Source organism: Eleutherodactylus coqui, chromosome 1, assembly GCF_035609145.1.
Source record: "Eleutherodactylus coqui strain aEleCoq1 chromosome 1, aEleCoq1.hap1, whole genome shotgun sequence".
NCBI lineage: Eukaryota > Metazoa > Chordata > Amphibia > Anura > Eleutherodactylidae > Eleutherodactylus > Eleutherodactylus coqui.
Window position 1 is genome coordinate 499,845,072 of NC_089837.1, and position 27,900 is coordinate 499,872,971.

General features: G+C 41.9%; 1 protein-coding gene across 2 annotated transcripts in view; it reads left to right on the forward strand.

The window, feature by feature from the left end:
- The window catches only part of NOX4 (NADPH oxidase 4), a 176,707-nt gene that overhangs the window by 122,946 nt on the left and 25,861 nt on the right, over positions 1-27,900 (forward strand). For both annotated transcript variants that reach the window (XM_066587077.1, XM_066587086.1), the window contains one exon: positions 6,434-6,515. In XM_066587077.1, the coding sequence (XP_066443174.1) occupies positions 6,434-6,515 (82 nt within the window). The remainder of the gene's footprint in view (positions 1-6,433; positions 6,516-27,900) is intronic.

Below are 27,900 nucleotides of genomic sequence, written 5' to 3' on the forward strand. Positions count from 1 at the left end.
AAAGACTTTGTAAAATCTCAAAAGATTCAGAGAATCTGAGGAAATGAATGTGAACATGTGACAGGGACGACAGCCAATAGTGGATGATCTAGTTTGTGTCATTGCATTAAAAACAGGCATGATTCTGTAATGTGAATCACTGCATGGGCTCAGGAATTCTTCCAGATATCATTGTCTGTGAACACAGTTTGCTGTGAAATCCACAGATGCAAGTTAAAGCTGTATCATGCAAAGAAGAGGCCATATATTAACAGAATCCAGAAATGCTGACGTCTTCTGTGGGCCAAAGCTCATTTAAAATGGATTTGGGCAAAATAGAAAACTCTTCTGTGGTCAAATGACTCAAAATTTGACATTTTTTTTAGAAACCTTAGACGCCATTTCCTGTGTTTTCAAGAGGCTGCACAGTGGTAGACATGGTCCTTTCCCAACTTTTTTGAGATGTGTTGCTGCCATCATTTGCTAAATCAGTTAATCATTTTAATTCATTTCATTTTCACCTTCTGATATGTCTTCTGTTATAGGAGATTTCGAAGTCATTGCATTCTTTTCTTCTTTACATTTGTTTACATTTCACACAATTTCACAACTTTTTGGAGAAGGGGTTCTAATTGGTGGAGCTGTATCTGGGATTGCTGCTTAAAGGGGTTGTCCCGCGCCGAAACGGGTTTTTTTTTTTTTCAATAGCCCCCCGTTCGGCGCGAGACAAACCCGATGCAGGGGTTTAAAAAAAAACCGCATAGTACTTACCCGAATCCCCGCGCTCCGGTGACTTCTTACTTACCTTGCGAAGATGGCCGCCGGGATCTTCACCCACGGTGGACCGCAGGTCTTCTCCCATGGTGCACCGTGGGCTCTGTGCGTTCCATTGCCGATTCCAGCCTCCTGATTGGCTGGAATCGGCACACGTGACGGGGCGGAGCTATGAGGAGCAGCTCTCCAGCACGAGCGGCCCCATTCAGAAGAAAGAAGACCGGACTGCGCAAGCGCGTCTAATCGGGAGATTAGACGCTGAAATTAGACGGCACCATGGAGACGAGGACGCTAGCAACGGAACAGGTAAGTGAATAACTTCTGTATGGCTCATATTTAATGCACGATGTACATTACAAAGTGCATTAATATGGCCATACAGAAGTGTATAGACCCACTTGCTTTCGCGGGACAACCCCTTAAGGCTAGTTCATATTAGCACTGGATGTACATTTTGTAGGCTCAGTTGCTTATTTCTCATTTAAAATACAAGATGAAATATCACTGCATGCATCGATATTTTAATTTTTTGCTTATTTAAAAAAATATTATTAACTTAATTTTAATTTTTAATTGCTTGATCAGTTCTACGGTATACTGCAGTACAGAAGTATTACAGTGTATTATACTTTACAAAACCAACCGGGTATATGAAGCATGCTCAATTCCCAAGCCTGCTTCATACTCATCCTGTACCTCTGCAATGTATATGTACCATTGCTTACAAATGGTCTTCACTTACAGCATGCCTGCTTTGGTGGTGCTGCTTGAGGTGAGCGACTCCACTCACTTCATGGCAAATGCACCCAGGGAGTTGTTTTTTAATAGTTTACCTCAAGCAGCAGAGGCTAGATACACTCCTAAGAGGGTACACTGGAAAGGTGAGCATATTTTTTACTTGATTTTACAGTGTTATCTCATCCCCCCAATTTTTTTTTCTGAATCTCTGAAATCTTTTAACCCCTTTATGACCAATCCTGTTTATGACTTAATTAATGACCAGTCCAAATATTGGTAATCTGGCACGTGTGACTTTAAGGGCATATTTACATGTCTGAAAAAATCATGAAAATTCCGTACAGTTGCGCAGCACACAGAACTCACACAGTGTATTACCTCATTATTTCCAATGGATTCATTTACACAGGCGTTTTTCCTCTTGTACCTGTGGTGAGAGACAGAAAAACGGAAGCAGATCCTATTTCCATGTGATTTCTGCTCAAGAAACGCCCTTGTAAATCCGGATTAAGGAGAATAACACTTGAAAGAGTGAAATCCGCCGTGATTGCCTGTCACTGATGACGTCATCAGAACCTGAACCAATCAGGTCCCAATGATGGCACTTGAACAGGCTGTTAGAAACAACCCCTTTCAGATGTTTTACCTGTTTGGAAGGGCCGCGATTGCTGGCGAAATAGCTGACATAAATTAACATTGCTGCTGCATAGTGCTCAGGCAGCAGCGGTGTAAACTTACCATCAGCTGTCCCAAAGGGGCAAAGACTCGAAAAACACAGGTGCTTTCTTCTAGAAATGGCTGCACAGCTGTTCATGGGTATCTGGTATTGTGGGTCAGCCCCATAAGAGTGCATGGGGTAAAATGCAATACTACACACAAATTCTAGACAGGTGCTGTTTTCAGGAGAAAGTATCCATGCTTTTCTAATTCTGGACAACCCCTTTAAAGGATTGTAACTACTGATGACATATCCTTAAGATAAACAATGAATAGAAGATTGGTGGGGGCTCCATTGCTTGGGCCCCCTGCCGATCAGCTGTTAGCCAGGCTGGTATGCTCATCTGCTACAGGAAGCAGGCAGCTCCATTCTTACTGTAATGGACAGGCTTGGTATTGCAGGTCAAGTCCATATTGAAATGAATGGGAACTTTGCCTGTAACACCAAACCTAGCCACTATGGTAAGAATGGAGCAGTTTGCTTCCTGCAGAAATCATCTTAGTGGATAAGCTTGGCGGTCTGGCAATCAGCTTATTGGCAGGATGTCATAGGTAGGGGACACCCGCCAATATACTATTGATTTACAACCGGACAACCCCTTTGAGGGATAAAGTCAACGTTGCTGCATCCTTCTGTTGAAATAAAACAACTTCTGATTAAATGACAGTAGCCATTTAACCAGCTGTGTGGATAAAGCTGCCAGTAGAACGGAAAGTAATCTAAGTAAGCTTCTGATGGAGATCCAGTACTGGCGCTATCGTCTGTGCTAGCCCAGAAATACCTGACTGCCAAGTGCTCGCTCCAACCAGTGAATATTTTGTGTTTCTGTAGAGTAAGAATTATGGTCAAACTGATGAGAATTTCACAGAAATTCTTAGTTCGTGTAACTGGAACTGATATATGAACCTTGTAGACAGAGTAAACCAATCTCATAGCTTCCCTATATAGCTGTATATACCTGCATGTACAAGACGGTGGATCCTGACTGTGTCACAGCTGCATGCGCCTGATGAAAATATTTATCTCCTGAAGCTAATGAGGTTATGAGCCCCTGACACATCCAGCTTCTCCAAGTTAGATGCTAGGAATAATTCCCAGGAAAGTCTATCTCCTCACGAGGATGGGAGTTAATCATTCACAGCTAATGGAGTCTGCATATCTTATTTGTGAAAAATATAGGTCATGTTACAGAAGGTATCCACAGGAGTCACCATGTATCCTATATATGTAGCTACTCGCACGTCTGAGGTATATGATTTAAATGGACTCCATGCAATACTGAACAGTATTATAGTAGTTATATTCTTGTACATAGGGAGCAGTATTATAGTAGTTATATTCTTGTACATAGGGGGCAGTATTATAGTAGTTATATTCTTGTACATAGGGGGCAGTATTATAGTAGTTATATTCTTGTACATAGGAGCAGTATTATAGTAGTTATATTCTTGTACATAGGGGGCAGTATTATAGTAGTTATATTCTTGTACATAGGAGCAGTATTATAGTAGTTATATTCTTGTACATAGGGGGCAGTATTATAGTAGTTATATTCTTGTACATAGGAGGTAGTATTATAGTAGTTAAATTCTTGTACATAGGGGGCAGTATTAGAGTAGTTATATTCTTGTACATAGGGGGCAGTATTATAGTAGTTATATTCTTGTACATAGGGGGCAGTATTATAGTAGTTATATTCTTGTACATAGGGGCAGTATTATAGTAGTTATATTCTGGTACATAGGGACCAGTATTATAGTAGTTATATTCTTGTACATAGGGGCAGTATTATAGTAGTTATATTCTTGTACATAGGAGCAGTATTATAGTAGTTATATTCTTGTACATAGGAGGCAGTATTATAGTAATTATATTCTTGTACATAGGGGGCAGTATTATAGTAGTTATATTCTTGTACATAGGGAGCAGTATTATAGTAGTTATATTCTTGTACATAGGAGCAGTATTATAGTAGTTATATTCTTGTACATAGGGGGCAGTATTATAGTAGTTATATTCTTGTACATAGGGGGCAGTATTATAGTAGTTATATTCTTGTACATAGGGGGCAGTATTATAGTAGTTATATTCTTGTACATAGGGGGCAGTATTATAGTAGTTATATTCTTGTACATAGGGGGCAGTATTATAGTAGTTATATTCTTGTACATAGGGGGCAGTATTATAGTAGTTATATTCTTGTACATAGGGGCAGTATTATAGTAGTTATATTCTTGTACATAGGGGGCAGTACTATAGTAGTTATATTCTTGTACATAGGAGGCAGTATTATAGTAGTTATATTCTTGTACATAGGAGCAGTATTATAGTAGTTATATTCTTGTACATAGGAGGCAGTATTATAGTAGTTATATTCTTGTACATAGGGGGCAGTATTATAGTAGTTATATTCTTGTACATAGGAGGCAGTATTATAGTAGTTATATTCTTGTACATAGGAGCAGTATTATAGTAGTTATATTCTTGTGCACAGGGGGGCAGTATTATAGTAGTTATATTCTTGTACATAGGAGGCAGTATTATAGTAGTTATATTCTTGTACATAGGGAGCAGTATTATAGTAGTTATATTCTTGTACATAGGGGGCAGTATTATAGTAGTTATATTCTTGTACATAGGGGGCAGTATTATAGTAGTTATATTCTTGTACATAGTGAGCAGTATTATAGTAGTTATATTCTTGTACATAGGAGCAGTATTATAGTAGTTATATTCTTGTACATAGGAGGCAGTATTATAGTAGTTGTATTCTTGTACATAAGAGTAGCATCATAGTAGTTATATTCTTGTACATAGGGGGCAGTATTATAGTAGTTATATTCTTGTACATAGGGGGCAGTATTATAGTAGGTATATTCTTATGCACAGGGGGCCAGTATTATAGTAGTTATATTCTTGTACATACGGAGCAGTATTATAGTAGTTATATTCGAGCAGTATTATAGTAGTTATATTCTTGTACATAGGGGGCAGTATTATAGCAGTTATATTCTTGTGCACAGGGAGCAGTATTATAGTGGTTATATTCTTGTACATAGGGGGCAGTATTATAGTAGTTATATTCTTGTACATAGGGGGCAGTATTATAGTAGTTATATTTTTGTACATAGAGGGCAGTATTATAGCAGTTATATTCTTGTGCACAGGGAGCAGTATTATAGTGGTTATATTCTTGTACATAGGGGCAGTATTATAGTAGTTATATTCTTGTCCATAGAGGGCAGTATTACAGTAGTTATATTCTTGTGCACAGTGAGCAGTATTATAGTAGTTATATTCTTGTACATAGGGGGCAGTATTATAGTAGTTATATTCTTGTACACAGGGGCAGCATTATAGTAGTTATATTCTTGTACATAGTGGCAGTATTATAGTAGTTATATTCTTGTACATAGGGGGCAGTATTATAGTAGTTATATTCTTGTACATAGGGGGCAGTATTATAGTAGTTATATTCTTGTACATAGGGGGCAGTATTATAGTAGTTATATTCTTGTGCACAGGGAGCAGTATTATAGTAGATATATTCTTGTACATAGGGGGCAGTATTATAGTAGTTATATTCTTGTACATGGGGTGCAGTATTATAGTAGTTATATTCTTGTACATAGGAGGCAGTATTATAGTAGTTATATTCTTGTGCACAGGGAGCAGTATTATAGTAGATATATTCTTGTACATAGGGGGCAGTATTATAGTAGTTATATTCTTGTACATAGGGGGCAGTATTTTTAGTAGTTATATTCTTGTAGATAGGGGCAGTATTATAGTAGTTAAATTCTTGTACATAGGGGTAGTATTATAGTAGTTATATTCTTGTACAAATGGGGCAGTATTATAGTAGTTATATTCTCGTACATAGGGGGCAGTATTATGGTAGTTATATTCTAATACATAGGGGGCAGTATTATAGTAGTTATATTGTCTAGAGCATTATTATGGTATTTATATTCTTGTACATAGGGGGCAGTATTATAGTAGTTATATTCTCTAGTGCATTATTATAGTAGTTATATACTGTATTGTCTTATTGGTACTAATTGTCACTATAGTGATCGGAATTATATCATTGATCCCCTTCGTCCCATAGTAGTTATATTCACACACACACATTGAAGGCATATACAATGAATGTATATATTGCTTTGTGTATGTGTCACAATTCTTTTAATTTGTTGATTTTTATTTTTGCTTGTTTGACAGAGAGATTATACAATCTACTGACACCGCAGTGTGACCTGGGAATGGAAATAATTCCCATTTTTCAGCATAGGAAAAACCCAAAGTAAGTAGAATCGACAGGAGAGTATTGTGAGCTTTTACATGTACATTTTTAAAATATATTTTGCTTTACTTCCCGTCAATGGGTACGGGGCATGAAGAGCAGAAGTGACGACTCGATGGCGCCTCTGTTCCCTTGTAGTAGAGATGCATGTTTTTTAACCCTGGTTGAAAATCTTTTTAGATTTGCCCCGCAGTGTGACACAATGCATAGTTGTCCATTGTAATGAGAAATCAGTATCTTCTCTCAGCATGGATTCAGCTTCACTTCATTTTACCAAAAAGCTCATGTGTTGGTATCGACAATGTTTTTTAATGCGAATTTGCTGCTTTTAAGGTTTTACTCTCAGGATATCCTTCATGTTACAGCATTTCTACATCTTTTATGTGATGGTGACACGATAGTCTTGTAGGCCTAAACCACTTGGCAATTATTTGCCCTGTACCTAATGCTTTCCAGTATTATTGATATTCCCAAACCATTTTTGGTTTCTAAATCTTCCTCAGCGCCCCCATTTCCCAGCAGAACATTTGATTTGAGACTTTTAGCAAAACATATAATATTATGAAAATGTTCTTTATTGCATGGTATTAGGTTATCCAAATTGATTCGACTGCTGCACTTAGCTGTGAGTTCCCACCTCCAGCTGGGACCTGGACATCAGAAAACAACCTATTAACATCTATTGGAGATTGTTGTGAGCATGCTCAGTAGGCTGCTGGGTTCTACTGTGCAGGGAGAGAGGAAGAGCCTAGCTGTCACAAAAAATGGGCCCATGGGTTTATGGTTGGGCCATGGACAATCTTGTAATTGGGGGCCAGCAAGGTTTTGACTGGAGGGTCGTCTGAAGTCAGGGTCACAGTGTCATGGGTACCGAACTCTAGGCTGTGCTAAGCCTATTGGGCCTGGTTATTTTAGAGAGGGGCATCTGTCGAGATGATGTCTTAAAAAACTCAGACATGTCCAATGTGCGAACAATTTATTAACAGCGTTAGGAAAAGCTCACAGGCATGACATCCACAACAGGTCTTCCGATTCAGAGACAGGCTTGATGGTGACCAGGAACGGGAGAGGAGCACATGAGGAGGCCTCTTAGTGGTGCAGAATCAACCCTGGTTTCAAACACTAGTCCACTAGGTCACCATTGTGCCAGGGGGTGACATTGGCCATGACCAGACGGCCTGATACGTATTCCCTTGTGGCATGCAGAGCTTCTGGTGACAAAAGAGAGCATTGGAATACTGACGCTTCTTTTTATCTTGCATGTAGGTCCCAGTGTCTGAATGCCTCATGTGACCAGCCATAGCCATACAGTTACAGAACGGCAATCATCAACATAGCACTATCAACACCAAAAGCAGTAGGAGTTCGGTTGGTCCTGGCACTAAAATTGCCTTGAATCCGATGTATTCCGACCCAACACAGTCAAGGAGAGTTAATGCCTCTGTAAAAAGTTTTAAAATACAGTTGCCTTGTGCAAAAAGCCAAGGGTGCAATAATGACCACAGCCAGGGGCGTTGCTATAGTGGTGGCATATGTAGTGATTGTACCCTGGCTTGGCCACTGAGGAGCTTCTAGGCCCTTTTTCCATATTAGAAGACACCGGTATAATAAATGTTACATTGAATGGGGGGTCTTGGTACATATTTTGCATTGGAACCCAGGAGGTTCAAACTGCCCTTCTAATGTCAGCTTCATTGACTGTAATACCAACCACAACCCATGGACCATGGACAGTTGTGGCGCTGTTTCTGGAACAAAATAGCTAAGTTTTTCCAATTCCACACAACCCATTTAAATGTTGCATAAATTCCCCAAAGCAATGCAACCAGTTACACTGAAAAAGATGAATCAAATCTCCTCGTTTCGCTTCATTACCTCACATTAGACTCATGCATTCCAGGAAGAAAACTGCCATTACAATGGGAATAGTAAGATTTCTTTTTTAATTTTGGTTTGTCTACAAGCTTGTCTTGTTCTCTAATGACCCAGATCCATAGAGAAGCAGTTGTGACGGATTCTAACAGTTCACATTTATCTGAAATATGGAAAGTGATTTTTTGTAATCTATCTGTATCGCTCATCCCACCAAACTCCCCTCAGGCACCGGACCCGTGAAGACTTTAAACTTGTCTCTGCATATTATACTATTCATTCAAGGACATTGGAAGACATTTAGAATATGCCTTCCTTTCTTTAACCACCTCAAAATATGACTGCAATTAATAGAAATTAGTCCTAAAGCTAAAGCATTTTAAATATGTGTATTTGTATGGTTAATGGAAAATTTAAGGGGTTTTCCCACTGGCGATTGGGGGCTTACCGCCTATCAAAAAAGACGGGTCCCTTACTTGGCCGTTTTTGTAGCTTTTATAGACATAATGAAGAGGATTGAACAAATGAACAATCATATCTCCATTTGGCTTCAACTGAATGTGTTCTAGAAGCTGAAGTGGTGGCCGCTTCTAGAAGGAGATCCAATGGTCCTACATATGCACATGCCGGTAGACTGTGACACACTACAAGGAAATTGCATTTACTCTAGCTTCACTGAAGAAATGTTGGCAACTAACTTAAACTGTGGCAAATGTAGGAGACTCTGGAAGCAGCTTGTAAATGCAAATATAACACTGAATCAGATTTTTTTGTCACTATACAACGACAGCTCTTGCATGCACCAGGTGCCCTTTCTGCAGATGTCAGTTGTGAGCATGTGACTTGCCTCTCTTTCCCATCAGTGCTGATGTTGATGGTTATTTAATTAGCTCTTTGTTCTCTGTCAGGCAGATGAATGTTGATCCACCTTGCCACACACTGGTTTCACTTTAGGATAACTGGAGAAGCAGCACCTCAGAAACCCCAATTTTCACCCTTGACCTCTCCAAACAGGATATGGTCTTTGTTGCAGAGTCAGGTCTATGGACCGCTTCTGGCCCTTTAAAAGAGGGGACGGGTGTGCATGTGAGTCTTACATGCAGATATCAGGGGCGGAGAGGAGGACAGAGCACGGCATGCATGTTGGGGCGCCTGAAGACAGGTGAAGCAGGGGAGCAGTAGTGATGTAACATGACATTCTCCATTTAATACCAGTAGCTCCAGTATTCGACCTACTTTGACACTTCACAGACAATATTCTGCCTTGCAACCTCAAAGCTGTATCTTCTTGTACTGTTATTCTAGTTCTGCACTGTGACTACTCTGGTAACTCCGCTCTGGAAATGAATCTCCTACTCACACTCTCTCTTCTCACTCTTACTGTAACCGTCCATTTCGGGGTTCAAAGCCTTAGTATTGCAACCAATATGGGCAGAGCATGGTCAAGGGAAGCCAGAGGTCAGTACAACAGTAGTATCAGGTACAGTACAGAGGAGCAGGCAGATAGCGTTGTCAGGGGAAGCCAGAGGTCAGTACATGGGTAGTATCTGTTGTAGTAGAGAGGAACAGGCAGGTAGCATAGTCAGGGAAAGCCAGAGGTCCGTACAATGGGTAGTATCAGTTGCAGTACAGAGGATCAGGCAGGTGGTGGAGCTTTTGACTATAGGCAATCATGCAATGAGGAAGTGGAAAGGCCAGGCTTTTATAGGATGTCCAATCTTGAAGTACAAGGTGGAGCCAAACAGGAAACTGGATCAGGAGCAGGAAACATGGAAAAAGTCATACAGAGGAGCTATCCAAAGGACTGGATAGCTCAGCAGGTAGAAGTGATGCCTAGAGTACAAGAGCTCCGAGGTTTGAGTTCTGACATTTATATTAACTACCACTATGTCCCTCTTCCTGTTTAGGACAAAATCTCCTCATCCAACCATACTGATCAGGACTCGGTTGCCCTCTACTGCAGCACACAGCGTCTTTGGGTGTTACATCTCAGTTAACGTTTATGAGAGTTATGGAAATAGATGAGCAAGATTAAGGCTGCAGAATAGTGGTTATGGGATCTCTGGATAGACCTTCTATCTCTAGGACCCTCACCTATCACAGAATTTTAGCAGATCCCGTAGAGATGCCATAGATGTCTAAAGTCGAAAAACTATTTAGAGAGGGGATTGTTGTAGACTCTACCCTTAAAAACTCTTCCTACATCTTTGAAGTTTTGTCTTTTTAGTTTTTAAAGAGTGTTTTTTTTTCATCCTTGCCAAGTAACGGTATCCGAAGTTGTTCATATCTCACTTTTACTTTCTGCTATTGGCTGTGTACACAAGATGATGACCCAGTTTAAAACAAAGGCATATCTATGACACAGTTGAGATGATGACTGACATCAAGATGGACTGAGACTGGAACACACAGTTGAATAGCCTGCAGACCTACGAGGCCATTCTTGAGGACCATTATTTATTGGGCTACCATGAAATAAATTGCCTTAAAGATAGATAGCAGATAGACATCGCAGTCAAATTCTGGGTCAGCGATGTAACCGTTGAGTTTGATGTACTCCTAAAACCGATATATAATATTCAAAACACATTTTAGTCTACGATAGCCTGCTGTAACATCAAAACACAACTGGCACTCCACCAGCAGTAGTTTTCCAAAAGGGTATTGTTCCATTTACTAAAAGGTCATATACAAAATAGTAAGTACCCAGTCATGGTTTCTTCTATATTGTCCAGTCACGCAAAGTTCTATATTGTTCACTCTTCTACATGGTTGTGCTGTGTCTGCATATTATTTGATGGTGTAAAAGGGTAACTATTGAGATGTACGGGGTCTTACTGTACCTCCTTATGCCTCTAATTTCATAGTGAGGTAAACAGAAGTTTTTTTCTCAGTCAAGCTCCATATGAATCCAAAAGAAGCCAAATAACTGGCTGGTTGGAGGAGGACCCCACTGATCTTGAGATTAAGGTCCCATGAGTAGGACCTTATAAGTATCAGATTGGTGAAGGTCCAACTGCTGAAACTTTCATGAATCATGAGAACAGGGGTCCCAAATGCCCACAAATGAATGGAGTGGTGGTCATGTGTGTGCACTACTGCACAGTCTTCTTGAATATGTGACATCACATTCATCCGTCACATGGTCTGAGACTGCTAAGCCCCATTCAAGTGAGTGGAACTGAGCTGAAATACCAGGCACTATGCAATGTACAGACACCGAGCGCAGAGTGTTACGGCAGCAGAATGCAATCCTAAGCTCTCACTCATGACCTGAAGGTTGCGAGTTCAATCCCTGAATGGTTCAGGTAACTGGCTCAACGTTGGTAAAATGAGTACCTAGCTTACTGGGGGGTAAAGATGACTGGGGAAGGCAATGGCAAACCACCCTGCAAAAAAAAAACAGTCTGCCAAGAAAACATTACAATGTGGTGTCATCCTAGGAGTCGGTCACGACTCGGTGCTTGGACCAGGGGACTTTACCTTACAGCTTAGAAAACCCTACTTCTATACACCATGTTGGGGAATATAAAAAGGGTTTCTCTGAGGTCTTCATCTCTTGGTCAGATCGGAGAACGGTTACAAGGAGAACCCTTCCTGTCTGCCATTAGCACGACTAATCAATGATGTAAATGGACACTGTGTAATACTTAATTTTCCCTGTGGGGGTGCTGCAGGGAAATTTAACACTTACTATCACTGCAGGGGATAATGCTTTCTGAACTGGTTAATGTCAAATAACTCTTCTAACAGGTAAGGATTGTCCAATGCAGAGAACCCCTAGTAACCGTAGACCAATCTTAGTAAAACCTAAGAATGCCTGCAGTATAGCTTGTCTATTCCAATATTTGTTTACTGTGCATATATCTTACCTGAGAGGCCCCTTTAACGAAATGCACTTGATATGGCACACCGTGACAGAGCTATATGTAACAACAGAACGCTGAGAATGAGCCATATTGACAAGTGTAGGAGGACTTAGTGTCATTTATACCAAGTTGCTTAGTAACCTGCTACTTGGACAGTTTTCTTCTTAATATCACTTGGACTATTTTTATCATTCTCTCTTAGGAGTGTATTTTAAAAGTTTAGCTGCAATTTACATATTTCGTATGCCAACAGATGAAGCTTTTTGTCAGAGCCGCTCATATGGTGGATGAGAAGAGCCGTATGGCCGTGTAGGTTGACATGATGACAAGATGGACATTTTGGTTATAATGAGAATTTTACCAGAGATATCCCTCTTCACCTCCCCCGTGTGAACAATTTTGTATTTTTCATAGCACACATTGACTATTTACCATATATACGAGGGTAGCCGATCCTGACAGTAGACTTATCAGAGATCTACAGTATTGATTTTGACTGATGTGTATCACCGGGGTTACTGCTTTTATCACCAAACATGTATCCGCTATGCTTGTGACTATTGGAGCAATAAGGCTGACATGTATGGGGTCATTGTGGCTGATGTTTGTGAGGAACAATGGCTATATGCCATGGGCACTGTGGCTATCCCTGTTTCGCCAATATTCTTATGTGGTCTCCTAAGAAGAGATTCATGGGATACTCAAAAAGTCCTCTGAATGGACACTTTATTAGAGACCCCCATCCAGTAGAGTATTGGACCTGTTTTGGCCTCTACAACCACAGTTGGAGCACCAACATGGTACTCAGCTATGACTTGCTTGACTATACAGTACCTGTTGGTCAGAACAGCTCTTGACATCCTCCTCTGACCCCAAGCATTACAAAAAACAGCCAACTGATTTCAATGGCAACCATGTAATACTTAATTTTCCCAGTGGTGGCGCTGCTGCGAAATTATACACTTCCTGCCTGGTTCGTCCACCAATTACAACTGATTACTGGGGAACTCTATGATAAGCTGATCTTAGAACGTTCCTTCTAGCTGAAAGGAGCAGTGGACAGCCCCTTAAATACTCTTCTAGAATCGATGCAAGTGTTACACTTGGTGCCATGTAAACTAGTATGTTTTCCCTTCTTTTTTTAATTTCAAGCGATATTTGATAAAAGCAACTTAATAGCAGCTCAAGCTGTAGACTCCGAGCCCAGGGGGTTAGCAAGAAAAAGCAGAGACAAGAGGAAGCATTTGATATGCAGACACTTAGTCATTGACGAGGTTCCTTCTCTTAATTCCAGAACTGACTGCAGCTGCATCTAAAAGTGGAGAAGGGGAAAAAAATCTCCATTTGACGACAGCTGCGTTCATGTCATGAGAACAAGGCCATGTTGGAAATGTATTATTATGGGGAAGATTGGGCTTTAATTAAATACAGCTGCAACTGTTTTTAACATTTCACTCCGTCTGTCTTTTTTTCTCTTGGATTCGTCGCCCAAGCAGTTTGTTGCTGTGCATTTAGCAGTTACTGACAAAGGAAAATGCTGAAAATAAGGAAATCTAGAACAGGAGGTGCCACATGCATGTTGGATATCAGTATATGGAGAGATACACACTGATGAAAGGCACTAACTGAAAAGGTTGTGGTTGGTACAGCCAGTTTAGCACTGGGAACTGTGTGAATGGACAGTAGGAAAGGTCTGATGTATCAGGCTTCATTCACACTCTAAGCACAAGGCCATAGCAATATGGCGGGTGGGAAGCAAAGTATCAATGTTCTACAATGGCCAAGTCAACGTCTGGAATCCGTGACACTGTCTGAAGACTGCGAACCTCAGCAAGTCACCCTAAACAACATGGAATGAATATGCTGGAAGGAATAGGTGAAAGTCTCAGCCAAACAGTACACAAAGCTTGTGAAAAAATACCTCTCATGGAGAAAACCGCTGTCCATGTAAGTCATAAAGGTTGGTCCACCACTCGGGACGTCCCTTGGTGAGCCAGAGGAGAGAACTGTTGTTCTGAGCAGCATGTAGAGTCACTAAAATTTATAATCCTTGGACAGATCAGCAGCAAAAGAAGACCCGGTCCCCAAAGAGCACAATGGCCAATACTGTCAAAGCTGATAGTGGCATGGATATCACATAACTGAGAAGCAGTGCAAAACCGAAAACGTCTTTAGGGCCACCGAGGGTCGTCCACGACTAAACGGCTAACAAAAATGTAATACTACAAGCTCCTAACTATCCCAGTTTCAGTGGAACAGTCCAGGTTTTCAACCATTGGCGCTCTTCCTAGGCTATGTTGGCCGCTGTCAACAATGTCCCCATATGAGTCATTACACAGTACCCTGAGCACCCCACACTTGGCTCAGGGCTTGCATAGTGTCTCCCTGGTGTTGCCTGCTCGTCCTTCCACAATTATTTCTGATGTCAGACAGCGGAGTAGTGCTTCCATGGAGTATGCCAAAAGTTGAAAAGAGCTAACTAGTTAAGGGATCACTACTGGGGGCATCCTAACTGAGATGTGGGAACTACCAGAGATATTTTTATAGAGTGGGCTTGCATTTAGGGGGTACCTTTACTGCATTTGGGGGCCCTACTAGGGCATTTATACTGCGTTTTGTGGCACTACCTTGGGCACCTTCACTACATTTGGGGGCACAATTGATGACACCTTGATTGTGTTTAAGGGTACTATTGGGGAAACCTTTAGATAGGGTTAGAAGTGTGGCTTATCAGAGAAATATTTGCTATGGCACATGGATCCCTCTTTTCATTCTTTGTAAGTTGAGGGCTATGCATTTCATATTAGAAAATATCTGGTTGACTGTTGCGTCCCCACCAAAATCAGCTGTTGGCCATTGTGACTCCAAACTGAAGAGTTTAGTCTGAAGACCTTTTGTCTCTTGACTTTCTAGAGGGTTCAATAATTTTGCACTAAATCTGGCCATCTTAGGCTCTACAACCATGAGGTTATGAGTATGGCCATGATGAACGCAAAATGCTGAAAGCTGTTCATCGCCATGTTCTGGGGAGGGTGAGGTGATCTAAGGCCTCATGGGCTGGGCAAAAATTTGGAATTTTTTTTTAGTTAAGTGCTTGTTATATTGCCTGAAAAATCTGAAAATAGTATAAGCAATGTACAAGTTACATCACATTTGGAAAGCCGCCAGAGAAAAATTACAAAAAATATAAATATGCATAAAAAGCAAAGATAACAGCAATGAATATTGATGCGGCTGATGACTAATGGTTCTGCAAGACTAAAGCAAAGTCAGTATGTAGCTGAAAGGTTGTACGCTCTGCAGTCATCATTTGTCGGTCACCTAGGAGGTCATTTGAAGACAAGCCTAATAATTAAAAAAAAAGCGTCTCTGTGGTGCGGCGTGCCCGGAGACTGAAGGACTAACACGGTGGAAATTCCTCCCATACTGATTACTTCCTACAGCTATTTTTAACATGAAGAGGAATCCACTCGGAGAATGTGAATAGGATGTATATCTAAATACCGAGGCTGATTCTCCACCATTATAATACTACTAGCAGTATTATTAGCCTCAGCGTTCACAATGAATGTATTTTATAGCTGGTCGAAACTCTGAAGTGACCCAAATGACAAGATATGGGGAGAGACATTAGAAGAATAAAAGTCTGTGTTTGGACAGTCCATTTTGGGGGGTTTCCAAGCTGTGCAACAGTCCTTGCTGAAGGGGATGCCACAAGGAATGTTGCATAGAAGTATTTTTTAGACATTGTATAGCACTTCTATTATACTTCTTTATGTATGGAGCTGTAGTTTGGTCACTGCTTGTCAGTATTATTTGAACACTGTATGGTGGTATTTATTTGAGAATTGAATGGTGCTTAGGTGGTAGAGAAGCTTCCTCTCCTAGAAGATACAAGGAGCCAGTGCGTAGCGGTTTCAGGCACTAGAATAGAGGCTCAGGTGTAGTAGCCGTAGGTCTTAAGAGTCAGCAACGGGAGGTCTCAGTTTGCAGTACAGATAAGGGAATCCGGTAGCGTAGTCAGAAGGGAAGCCAGGGGTCAGCAACAGGAGATCTCAGTTGAATAGCAGAGGAGCAGGCAGAAGTAGAGCTTGAAGCTCAATAATCACACAAGGAAGGAGTATCAGGGCCAGCCTTTTATAGGAAGTCCTAAACAGGAACCAGCAGAGCTAAAACAGAGGCTGGATAGTAGGATCTGGAAACAAGGTCAAGGTATGCAGGGGAACTTGTCCAGAGGCCTAGATAGCTCTGTAGAGAGAGTTCCCAGCTAGAGCGCAAGAGGTCTCGGGTTCGAGCCCTGTAACAGTACCACTCTGACATCCAACAAGCATCGGGAAAGAAGCTTTTCCCCTCTGTAATGCAGGTACTGATGCAGCTAGAGCATAACCAGCCCAATAACTTGTTCAGTGTATGTATGAAGATATGGACTGCACTAGGTATAAACAAGGTTCTGTTCAGTGTATGTTTGAAGGTGTGGACTACACTGGGTGTGAACTAGGTCTTTACTAGGGACAGCGAAGACTAAAACTGTGAACTGAGTACCTGAGACATACAAAGTCATGGGTAAACTCAATCTTGGAGAGGACTGATCTTCACCTAGCCACTCCTACTGACCCTAGGCTTGAGAGTTTCCCGGCTTAAGAGGACAAGTACGGACATAATGCCCCTGGGCTCCATAGTACATACACAGATTTTTGGAACATCTGAGCACGCGTTCCTCCTCTGTTATCTTGAGCCTATCAATCTTGCATGGGCTCTGGACCAATAGCCAAGGAGGAAGTCTGAGAGGTAGGAAGTGGCATCTGGAACTTGTGTGCCAGTTGGATAGATCTCTCCTGGTCCGTCACTTCGATCTTTTCCTGGAATTGAAGATCTATTCTTGTAGCCAGAGAGATCAAGGTGCCCAGGGAAGATGGACTCTTACAACTTGCCAATTTGTCCTTAATGCGACTTGCCAGGCCCTCCCACCATGGCCCCATTATTCCAGCCCAACTCCGAGGCCAGGGTATGAAATTGAATGGCATATTGACCCACAGTGAGACTGCCTTGATGTAGACGCAAAAGGGAGAAGTTGTACAACCAGGCTCATTAAAAACCCTCCAGAACATCTCCATAAACATGCTTAGGCTATTGACTACAGGATTGTCTCTCTCCCAGAGAGGGTTTATCCAGGCAGCGCCTGTCCGGAAAGGTGAGACATCATAAAAGCCACTTGGCGCGGTCAGTAGGGAACAGGTGAGACAATAGTTCGAAGTGTAAAGAGCACTGATTAATGAATCCATGACATTGCTCAGGATCTCCTTTATAACGTGGAGGGGCAGATAACCAAAGGCCAGATACTGCCACAGAGGCTAACTATGGGGACATTACTGGGGTTGCGGTTGCTGAGTAGGGCTGCAGTGCTGCTGCAATAGTTGTTATGGAGTTCAGGAGAGCGTTCACCATGTACAAGTACGACAGTATTTGCTACTGGCATTCACACTGTTGAGCCATCTCTTGGAACAATTTCGAGAGTCCCCTATGGGAGGGATCAGCGGGGTCCATGGCCTGAGTATACTGTTGTGGACAGCGAGTGTGGACCCACTGTGCCAACTAACCAGTTTGGTTTGGGCTAATCCCAAGGGAGTTATCCTGATAGTTCCCCGGTATGCAGCCTTTAACCCCTGTACAGTGATATGTACTTTGCTGTGGGAACCCAAGCAGGGTGATACCTCCTGGAGTAGTCCCGATGTAATTGGCAGCTGACCCACATGAGTCAGAGACACCAATGCAACACACCACAAAACAGTCTGAACTACAATCAGTGTCCGGTCCAATGTCGGGGCAGACAGAGTAAAAACGTAACCCAGGTAGCAAGTCCCTGGATCAGGTCAGACACAGGAGTCTGAAGCAAAGACCTTTGCAAGGCGAATGAGACAAACTCACACCAATACTCAGGCAAGGAGGAGGATCCCCAGCTCAGCTAAATATGAGGGTAATAGCCTATTATAGCTGGGTTGAGAGCACTGGGGAGGATTAACTCCTACAGTGCTGATGAAAAGTGCAGAACAATAAACCCACTGACTTAGAAGGAGCACAGCAACGCCCGCATCTCCCCAGAGAAGGTGTGGACTACACTAGGTGTGAACAAGGTCCATCCAGTGTATGCCTGAAGATGTGGACTACACTTGGTCTGAACAAGGTACTGCCCAGTGTATGTCTAAAGGTGTGGACTACACTAAGTGTGAACAAGGTGCTGTACAGTGTATGTTTGAAGGTGTGTACTAGGCTTGGTGTGAACAAGGTCCTGTTCAGAGTATGTATGTAAGTGTGGACTACACTTGGTGTGAACAGGGTCCTGGTCAGTATGTATGGTATATTTCCCTTGTCTGTTGTTCCTGCATATTACCTTCTAGAATAAGCCATGTCCCTAGAGCCCAGTGTGGGGATGTCTCTATTAGTACAATAGCCCTGCTTGTACGCAGGGCTCCCTTTTTGTGGTTTTAGAGTAGAGACTCTTGACGTGGGCTTGTGAGCTTACGTATTCTGGCCAAAATACAAACCAGTTCCTCATAAGTACTTATAGATATTTCCATCTGCCTGGTAGTTTAGTACATTTGGTAAGTATTTTGGCGTCTGTTGACTTTGTGGTTGTTTGTATGCATATTTGGTTTTGTGCTTGTTTGATGTTGGTGTCCGGCTGTGTATGCACGTCCCAACCCCCCTTTCTTTCCTCCAGCCCTTATTTGGGTTGCTTTCATGTAGGTCGTTGTTCTCACAGCCTGTCCAGAAGTAACAGAATCAAACAGTAGTAGAATCAAGCTCTGTACATAAATGCAGCACCAGAGCCAAGCTCATAACATAAATATTGAACTAGAACCAAGCTCATAACAAATATAGCCACAGTTCAGTGTATGTCTGAAGGTAAGAACGAAGCTCATAACATAATTGCAGAACCAAGGTCTTAGCCTAAATACAGAACCAAGCTCAATACATATACAATGTCAGAACCAAGGTCAATACATAGATACAATACCAGAACCAAGCTCATAACATAGATACAATACCAGAACCAAGCTCATAAAATAAAAACCTTAGTAGAACTAAGTGGTTGTGTTATGGGGGCATCGATGGGCTGACAGCAGTGCCTCAGAACATCAGAGGAGAGAGAGCCAGGACAAGGATGATTCATGTAGCTCCATAAGATATCACACATAGATAAAAGATCATCAGCACCTGGTGGACCTAAAGAGGGCGATCACCCCCAGCCTACATCCACCAGGGTGCCTCTCTTACAACTGTTTCCTGATGCCCTGTGAAACTGCTCGGGTCACATGTAGCCATGAAGGGCCATAGTTGGGAAATGGTTGTTAACTACATACCTGAGAACCACTGCACATCACAGTACAATAGGTCCCTGCTGAGTAACATTACAAAAGGAGGAATGCACAAGTTAAAAATATAAGGCTTTCTCCAAACTCAAACTGCAAAATAAAATATAGCATATAGCATAAAATGTGAACTCCAGAAGGGGCTCCTCCACTGATTACAAGATGGTAATATTCCTCAAACCTCCCGTTACAAGCGTCTTCCTGCAGCAGATTTCTCGTCACAGTAAGGTTGTTCTCCCCTGTAAGTCTTCCCCAACTCATTTCTCGTCATCGTCTGCAAAGCACAGACGGAATTGCTAGTTGTCAAGTAAACTGTCATCCTTTCCATGCAGCCCACAACCTGTTTACTTCACACATATTCATTATTATCTTTTACTTCTGTTTATTTCTCATGTTTTCCTCTTTGCTTCAGCAGGCAAGTGTATTGCAAGATTCCTTGGGGTAGGATCACGTGCGCCACTTTTTGTTTTTTACTTATGTAGTTTCCATGAGAAGCTTTAAAAAACAAAAACAAGAAACAAAAACGTAATCCTAGCAAAATGTGTTTCTTAGGGCTTAAACAGATGTGCGTGTTTTTAGTCCCGTTTAGCGAGCCGTCCGAAAATGGTCCGACGCGTAACTATTGATTTTAATGTTTTTGTTTTCACTATTGGGATTCTCTTGTGTTAATACTACGTACAAGACAAGATAGGACTAGCCCCATCTTTCTCGCACCTACTGTGTTTCCCCGAAAATAAGACAGTGTCTTATATTAATTTTTGTTCAAAAAGGTTTTTTGTTACATGTATAGCTGCCTGGACACTATTTAAATTGACTTTTTTTAATTAACTGTTAGCAGGGCTTAATTTTGGAGTAGGGTTTATATTTCAAGCATCCTCAAAAAGCCTGAACAAGGGTATGTCTTATTTTCAGGGAAACGGTAGTTTTTCTAGAAAGAAGGGCAGGACCTATCTTCCTGCTTTATTTTTTAAACCCACCCGCTACAGCGCAGAGTTTGAATAGTTAAAAAAAACCCAGATGCATGCACCAACGTGCGAGCGTATTAGCGCATGCGTCCGTATGTTTAAGCCTTCGTACATTGATATACTGCCATTGTGTGTATACAGTGCCTCTGCAGGTCTTTTTGTGTTTGAGGTTACAATTCATAATACAATCCATGTGTAGTCCGATCTTGCAGTCTTGTGGCTTAGCAAGAAGAGGGGCAGACTATACAATTTGGTTGTAGACTGTAACCATGCATAGAAGCTGTATACATGAAACGGCTTGATATTTTTCAGCCTGACTATTTGAGAGTTACTTTAGTTCTTTTATTTCAGATGAATCAGAGTTATTAAAATAAAAATAGATGCAAAGGTTCTCAAATCCTAATACATTGGATACCACACTGGTTTTGATCTTTTACTAGGCAATACAGGAAGGCAGTACTAATCTGAACCTACATCATTTACAGGGAGAGAAAAGAAGGTAGCACTATCTGTGCCTGTATTATTTACAGGGAGAGATAGGGAGGCAGTACTATCTCTATGTACATCATTTACAGGGAGAGACAGGGAGACAGTACTATCTGTACCTACATCATTTACCGGGAGAAACAGGGAGGCAGTACTACCTGTACCTACATCATTTACAGGTAGAGACAGAGAGGCAGTACTATTTGTACCTACATAATTTATAGGGAGAGACAGGGAGGCAGTACTATTTGTATCATTTACAGGGAGAGACAGGGAGACAGTACTATCTGTACCTACATCATTTACAGGTAGAGACAGGGAGGCAGTACTATCAGTACCTACATCATTTACAGGGAGAGAGAGGAAGGCAGTACTATTTGTATCATTTACTGGTAGAGACAGGGAGGCAGTACTATTTGTACCTTAATAATTTATGGGGAGAGAGAGGGGGGCAGTACTATTTGTATCATTTACAGGGAGAGACAGGGAGGCAGTACTATCTGTACCTACATCATTGACAGGGAGACAGTACTATATGTGCCTACATCATTTACAGGGATAAATAGAGAGGCAGTACTATCTGTACACATATGATTTACATGGAGAGATAGGGAGGCAGTACTATCTGTACCTACACTATTTACAGGAAAAGACAGCGTGGCGGTACTATTTGTACCTACATCATTTACAGGGAGAGACAGGTAGGCAGTACTATCTGTGTACCTACATCATATACAGGAAGAGATAGGGAGGCAGTACCATCTGTACCTTCATCATTTACAGGGAGAGACAGAGAGGCAGTACTATCTGTACCTACATAATTTACAGGGATATATTAAGAGGCAGCACTATCTGTGCCTATATCATTTACAGGGAGGGAAAGGAAGGCAGTACTATCTGTACCTACATCATTGACATGGAGACAGGGAGGCAGTACTATCTGTACCTACATCATTTACAGGGAGGGAAAGGAAGGCAGTACTATCTGTACCTACATCATTGACAGGGAGACAGTACTATATGTGCCTACATCATTTACAGGGATAAATAGAGAGGCAGTACTATCTGTACACATATGATTTACATGGAGAGATAGGGAGGCAGTACTATCTGTACCTACACTATTTACAGGAAAAGACAGCGTGGCGGTACTATCTGTACCTACATCATTTACAGGGAGAGACAGGTAGGCAGTACTATCTGTGTACCTACATCATATACAGGAAGAGATAGGGAGGCAGTACCATCTGTACCTACATCATTTACAGGGAGAGACAGAGAGACAGTACTATCTGTACCTACATAATTTACAGGGATATATTAAGAGGCAGCACTATCTGTGCCTATATCATTTACAGGGAGGGAAAGGAAGGCACTACTATCTGTACCTACTTCATTTGCAGGAAGAGATTTGGAGACAGTACTATCCGCACCTGCATAATTTACAGGGATAAACAGCGAGGCAGTACTATCTGTACCTACATCATTTACAGGGAGAGACAGGAAGGCAAAACTACATCATTTACAGGGTGAGACAGCAGGCAGTACTATCTGTACCTACATCATTTACATGATGAGACGGGGTGGCAGTACTATCTGTACCTCCATCATTTACAGGGAGAGACAGGGAGGCAGTACTATCTGTACCTCCATCATTTAGAGGGTGAGGCAGGGAGGCAGTACTATATGTACCTACAGTGTAGCCAAGTTTAACTTCACTCTTAATGTGTTAGTTTTCTGTCCCATAATTGATTTACCATTTCAATTGCCTTTCACTTGCTTTGTAGTGGTAAGATAAGATAACATTCTCTTTTCAATGGCCTGGGATAAGGTAACTTGTAGCAGAAAATTATCACAGTCAGGTTGAAGTTGTTTACATGTGTACATCATTCACAATATGAAACAGGGAGGCAGTACTGTCTGTGCCAATAACATTTTGCTTCCATATTTAGTACCATTGCCCTGTGTAACGAAATGCCAAGCAGAAACAGCATTTCAGTATAGATGATTATGTTCTATTGTCTGTTTGCCTTGTGCCAGAGCTCTGTACTGTTCTGCCTGCAAACTCCTTCCCCATTATAACTATTTGCTGTATGCAAGCAAACACAAATGGCCCAGCTGCCTGCTGCTTACACGAGGCGCTTTGTGGAGTTTACACGTAATGTTTTTGTTCTCAAAGGCATGAATACCAACATGCCGTTCATTAACTTCCGAGATAGGAGCTAAACAACTCATCTGTATTCTTATTTGCCCCCTCATCATTGCCGACATACGGCTTGTGATTGAAAAAACATAGATTGGTTGAAAAAAATCTTCGCATTACAATGAGATAGGAACAGGAAATAGTCGTTAGTGGATTACCTGATATCACTCACATGAATCTATATACACCACTTTATATATCGCTTTGTAGGTTTCCTTATACTGAGGTGCTCATAGGACATTTCTCGTGCTGCCACAGGGTAATATACTATCCACTTAAGTTACCTTCACATGGGACGATTATCGACCAATTACCACTGGAAACAGCGAATTCAGACAAGAGTCGTCCATTGTATACGCGGCCGCCGACAGCACTGAGCGACAAATTGCTCAAAGCCACTTGGTTTTTAGCAGAACTAAAATCCAAGCAACTGTCACCCTGTGTAAGGGCTCAGTCAGACGAGCGTTTTTTTTTTCACGCATGTTAGGCACGTTTGCTATTTGTATCTATTAGAACCAATGCTTTCCAGTGAAAGCAGTCACAAACAATAGGACAGCAATTCGCAAACGCAACTAAAATTCGCACATATAATGCGGCCCCATTGAAAGCATACAGAGAAGATCGCAATCCCCTGTGACAGCTGTGGCTGAGGATTTCTTCATCTCTGCGGGGACTTTCCTCATCACTGAACACTGTGACAGTGCTATCACAGTGTTCAGTGACAAGGGAAGTCCCCGCGGGGATGAAGAATTCCCCTGCCACAGCGCTCTCAGCTGTGGCACAGGATCACAATGTTCTCCTATTGCTTTCAATGGGGCGGATGCTGCTGCTGTCCCATTGAAAGCAATGGGATGAAGGTAAGCCCTGTAGGGATTTTCGGGGAAGGGCTTTAAATATAAGCCCTTCCAGGAAAATCATCCGTAGCTGTAGAAAAAGAAATTAAAAAAAGGTAACTTACCTAGAAGCAGTGTCCAGCCTTTCCCTCCGTCTTCGGCAGTCTTCTCTGCATCCTGGTGAATCCCCATTGAAACATCACCACCTCCAGAAAGCACCGTCTCTGATTGGTTAAGCGTTGTGGCCTATCAAAGGCAGCGCTTAACCATTGAATGACAGCTGAGCACTGCCTGTGATTGGACCTCTACGCTCAGCCAATCAGAAGTAGCGCTTAGCCATTCATTGAATTCAAGGAACACTGCCGGGAACGGAGAGTAGAGCCGGACAGCGCATCTAGGTGAGTAACCTTCTTTTTTTTATCTACAGATAGGGATGATTTTCAGGGAAGGGCTTATATTTAAAGCTCTTCCCCGAAAATCCCTCCATGGCTGGCTTTCATCCCAATGCTTTCAATGGGGTGGCAGCAGTGGCCACCCCATTGAAAGCAATTGGAGAACATAGCGCTCCTGTGCCACAGCTGTCACAGTGTTCAGTGTTGAGGGGACTCTCCACGGAGATGAAGAAATCCCCTGCCATAGTTGTCACAGCTGTGCCAGAGGATCGCGATCTTCTCTGTATGTTGTCAGTGGGGCTGCCGCTGCTGCCACCGGCCCCATTGACCACAAGGTGAAACCCCTGCATGTGACACATCCAAATAATCAAAAATCAGCAAATTTTTTTACATGTGTTTTGCGTTTCCTTACACGCGCCTAAATGCATGAAAAAAAATGCTGACTGAGCCCTAAAGAGGAGTCTCTCAATGTTTGAGTGACCACCTGTTTTCTGTGAATGGAGGTGAAGGGATGGAATGATCCCCAGCCTGCTCTGTCCCTACTTGAGTGACAGTCTTCCTATGTAAAGATGCCTTACGAGAGTGCTTGTTTTTCAGATGTGGGTCACTGCAGAAGCAGAAAAGACAAGGGAAAGGAAAGAAAAGAAAAGAAGGATAACATAATAGGAAGGGGAAAGATGAAGGGAGGAGGAAAGTGGGAAGAAAACAAGGAAAGAAAGGGAGGGAAAAAAGGAAAGAAAAAAAGGGATGAGTGAAGAAAAACATGAAAGAGAAGAGAAGAGGAAAGAGAAGGGAAGAGGAAACAAAAGAAAGCGAAAGAAAGGGGTAGGAGGGAAGAAGCCATTGACAATTATTTTATTTCATGTTGTGCTAGTGCATTACTTTCCAGTATTCATGCCTCCTTTTTTTTCCTTTTTGCTTTGTCATCTTCCTCCTCTTTTTTTCCATATCACTTATCTTTCTTTCTTCTTTACTTCCTTCTTTCCTACATTCTCCTAATTCTTTGTTTTCTCCTTCCCTTCTCCTACTTCATCCTTTCCTTATTCCTTTCTTTCTTCCTTTTCCTTCCTTCTTCTTTTGCCTTTCTTGTTATTCCTTTCACCTTATTTCCTTCTTTCATATGCCTTCCTTCCTTTTTTCCTTCTTTCCTCAATCTCCTTTCTTGTTTTTTTTCTATTCCTTCCTTCCTTCCGCTCTTGTTTTTCTTCTATTCCTCCCTGCTTCCTTCTGTCGCCTTTCTTTCTCTCTTGCTACTTCTTCGTCTTCTTTTGATTCGACAGCTTTCCTTCATCAAATTTTCATGTCTGCACAACAATGAATCAGCCAAGTACAAGTATCTGAAGTTCACCCTTAGGCTCCAGTGATAAAGCTCTAGACATGATCGAGATGTTTTCTATGATTATTTGTATGGACTCTTGAAGATGGTGTCTCTACAGATATTTACAATTCTTCCTATGCTGTAAGTGGTGATGATGGTATATCCCGGCACTTACAATTCCTTATAACTACATCAATTGGTGTAATATGTATTTGGCTATTTTTTCTGTACATTGTTGGAGCAGTCTGTAAGGGTCCCACGGTCATATCTAGAGGCAAGTTACAAATCCTAGATCTCATCTTCATCTGTCTTCATCCATTTCTATGGTCATCCTGATTTTCTAGAAGGGCAAAAATGTCTCTAGACTGCCTAGTCTATGTAAAGACTTTTTAGGATTTTTATATCATTTGCCTTGATTGACTCAGACCTGGAACTGTAAATCTGTGAGTGGGAGTCAGGACCTCTTTTCAAAGTTAAGCCTACACTATCCTAAAGCAAAAGACTTACCTTAGGTCTTAATAGGAATATAACTGTATCTGGTATCATAGAATGGTAGAGTTGGAAGGGACCTCCAGGGTCATCGAGTCCGACCCCCTGCTCAGTGCAGGATTACTAAATCATCCCAGACAGATATTTGTTTGAACACTTTTATTGAAGAAGAACTCATCACCTCCGGTGGTAACCTGTTCCACTCATTGCTCCCCCTCACTGTCTAATATCTAATCTGTGTCTCCTCCCTTTCAGTTTCATCCCATTGCTTCTAGTCTTTCCTTGTGCAGATGAGAATAGGGCTGATCCCTCTGCACTGTGACAGCCCTTCAGATATTTGTAGACAGCTATTAAGTCTCCTCTCAGCCTTCTTTTTTACAATCTAAACCTTCCCAGATCCTTTAACCGTTCCTCATAGGACATTATTTGCAGACCGCTCACCATCTTGGTATCTTGTCTCTGAACTTGCTCCAGTTTGTCTCTGACTTTTTTAAAGTGGGGTGCCCAGAACTAGACACAGTATTCCAGATGAGGTCTGACTAAGGAAGAGTAGAGGGGGATAATGACCTCACGTGATCTAGACTCTATGCTTCTCTTAATACATCCCTGAATTGTGTTTGCCTTTTTGACTGCTGCATCACATTGTTGACTCATGTTCAGTCTATGATCTATTAGTATACCCAAGTCTTTTTCACATGTGCTTCTGCTTAGCCCAATTCCTCCCATTCTGTATGTGCTTTCTTCATTTTTCTTGCCCACATATAGGACTTTGCATTTCCCCTTGTTAAATATCATTCTCTTAGTCGCCGCCCATTGTGCAAGCTTTTCTAGATCTTTCTGAATACTCGCTCTCTCTCTTCCCTAGTGTTAGCTATCCCTCCTAGCTTTGTGTTGTCTGCAAATTTGATCAGTTTCCTATTAATCCCCTTCTCCAGATCATTTATTAAATGTTGACCAACACTGGGCCCAGGACAGAGCCTTGTGGTACCCCACTTGATACATTCTTCCACTTGGATTGTGCAGCCATTTATGACCGCTGGTAGATGGTAGATGGCTGCCACCATACTGACCCCAATTAGCATTGGCGTTTTATATGGCAGCCTTAAAAAAAAAAAATAATTTCATAAATTTAGTTCATTTGAGGCTGTCCAAAAGCTTGAAAATGGAGTCCCACATTTACTATGCAGTTTGCACTAGTTTTGTTGAAAAGTGCACCAAAACAAGCCACAAGTCTTGATTTGTCTCAGTTTAATTGGGTAAGGGCTCCAGTCCACGGGCGAATTTTCATTGCGTTCCCGAACGCAGTGAACTCTCTCCATAGCGTTGCTATAGAGAGTGCAGCCCCTCTGTCCACGAGAATCATTGCGATTCTCTGCTCACAGCCGGAAATTTGCAGCATACGGCAAATTACTGCGATCCTCTGCGGTGAGCCTATATGCTCACTGCGGAGATCCGTCTGCCGACTCCTGCTCCTGGGCGGTGGCTCCCGTGGCAGAGATTGTCCGCGGGATTTTGCAATGCCCGTGGACAGGCAGCCTTATATTTGGGACTTTTTCTCAGCACACAAAACTTTTCAATACTGGGTATG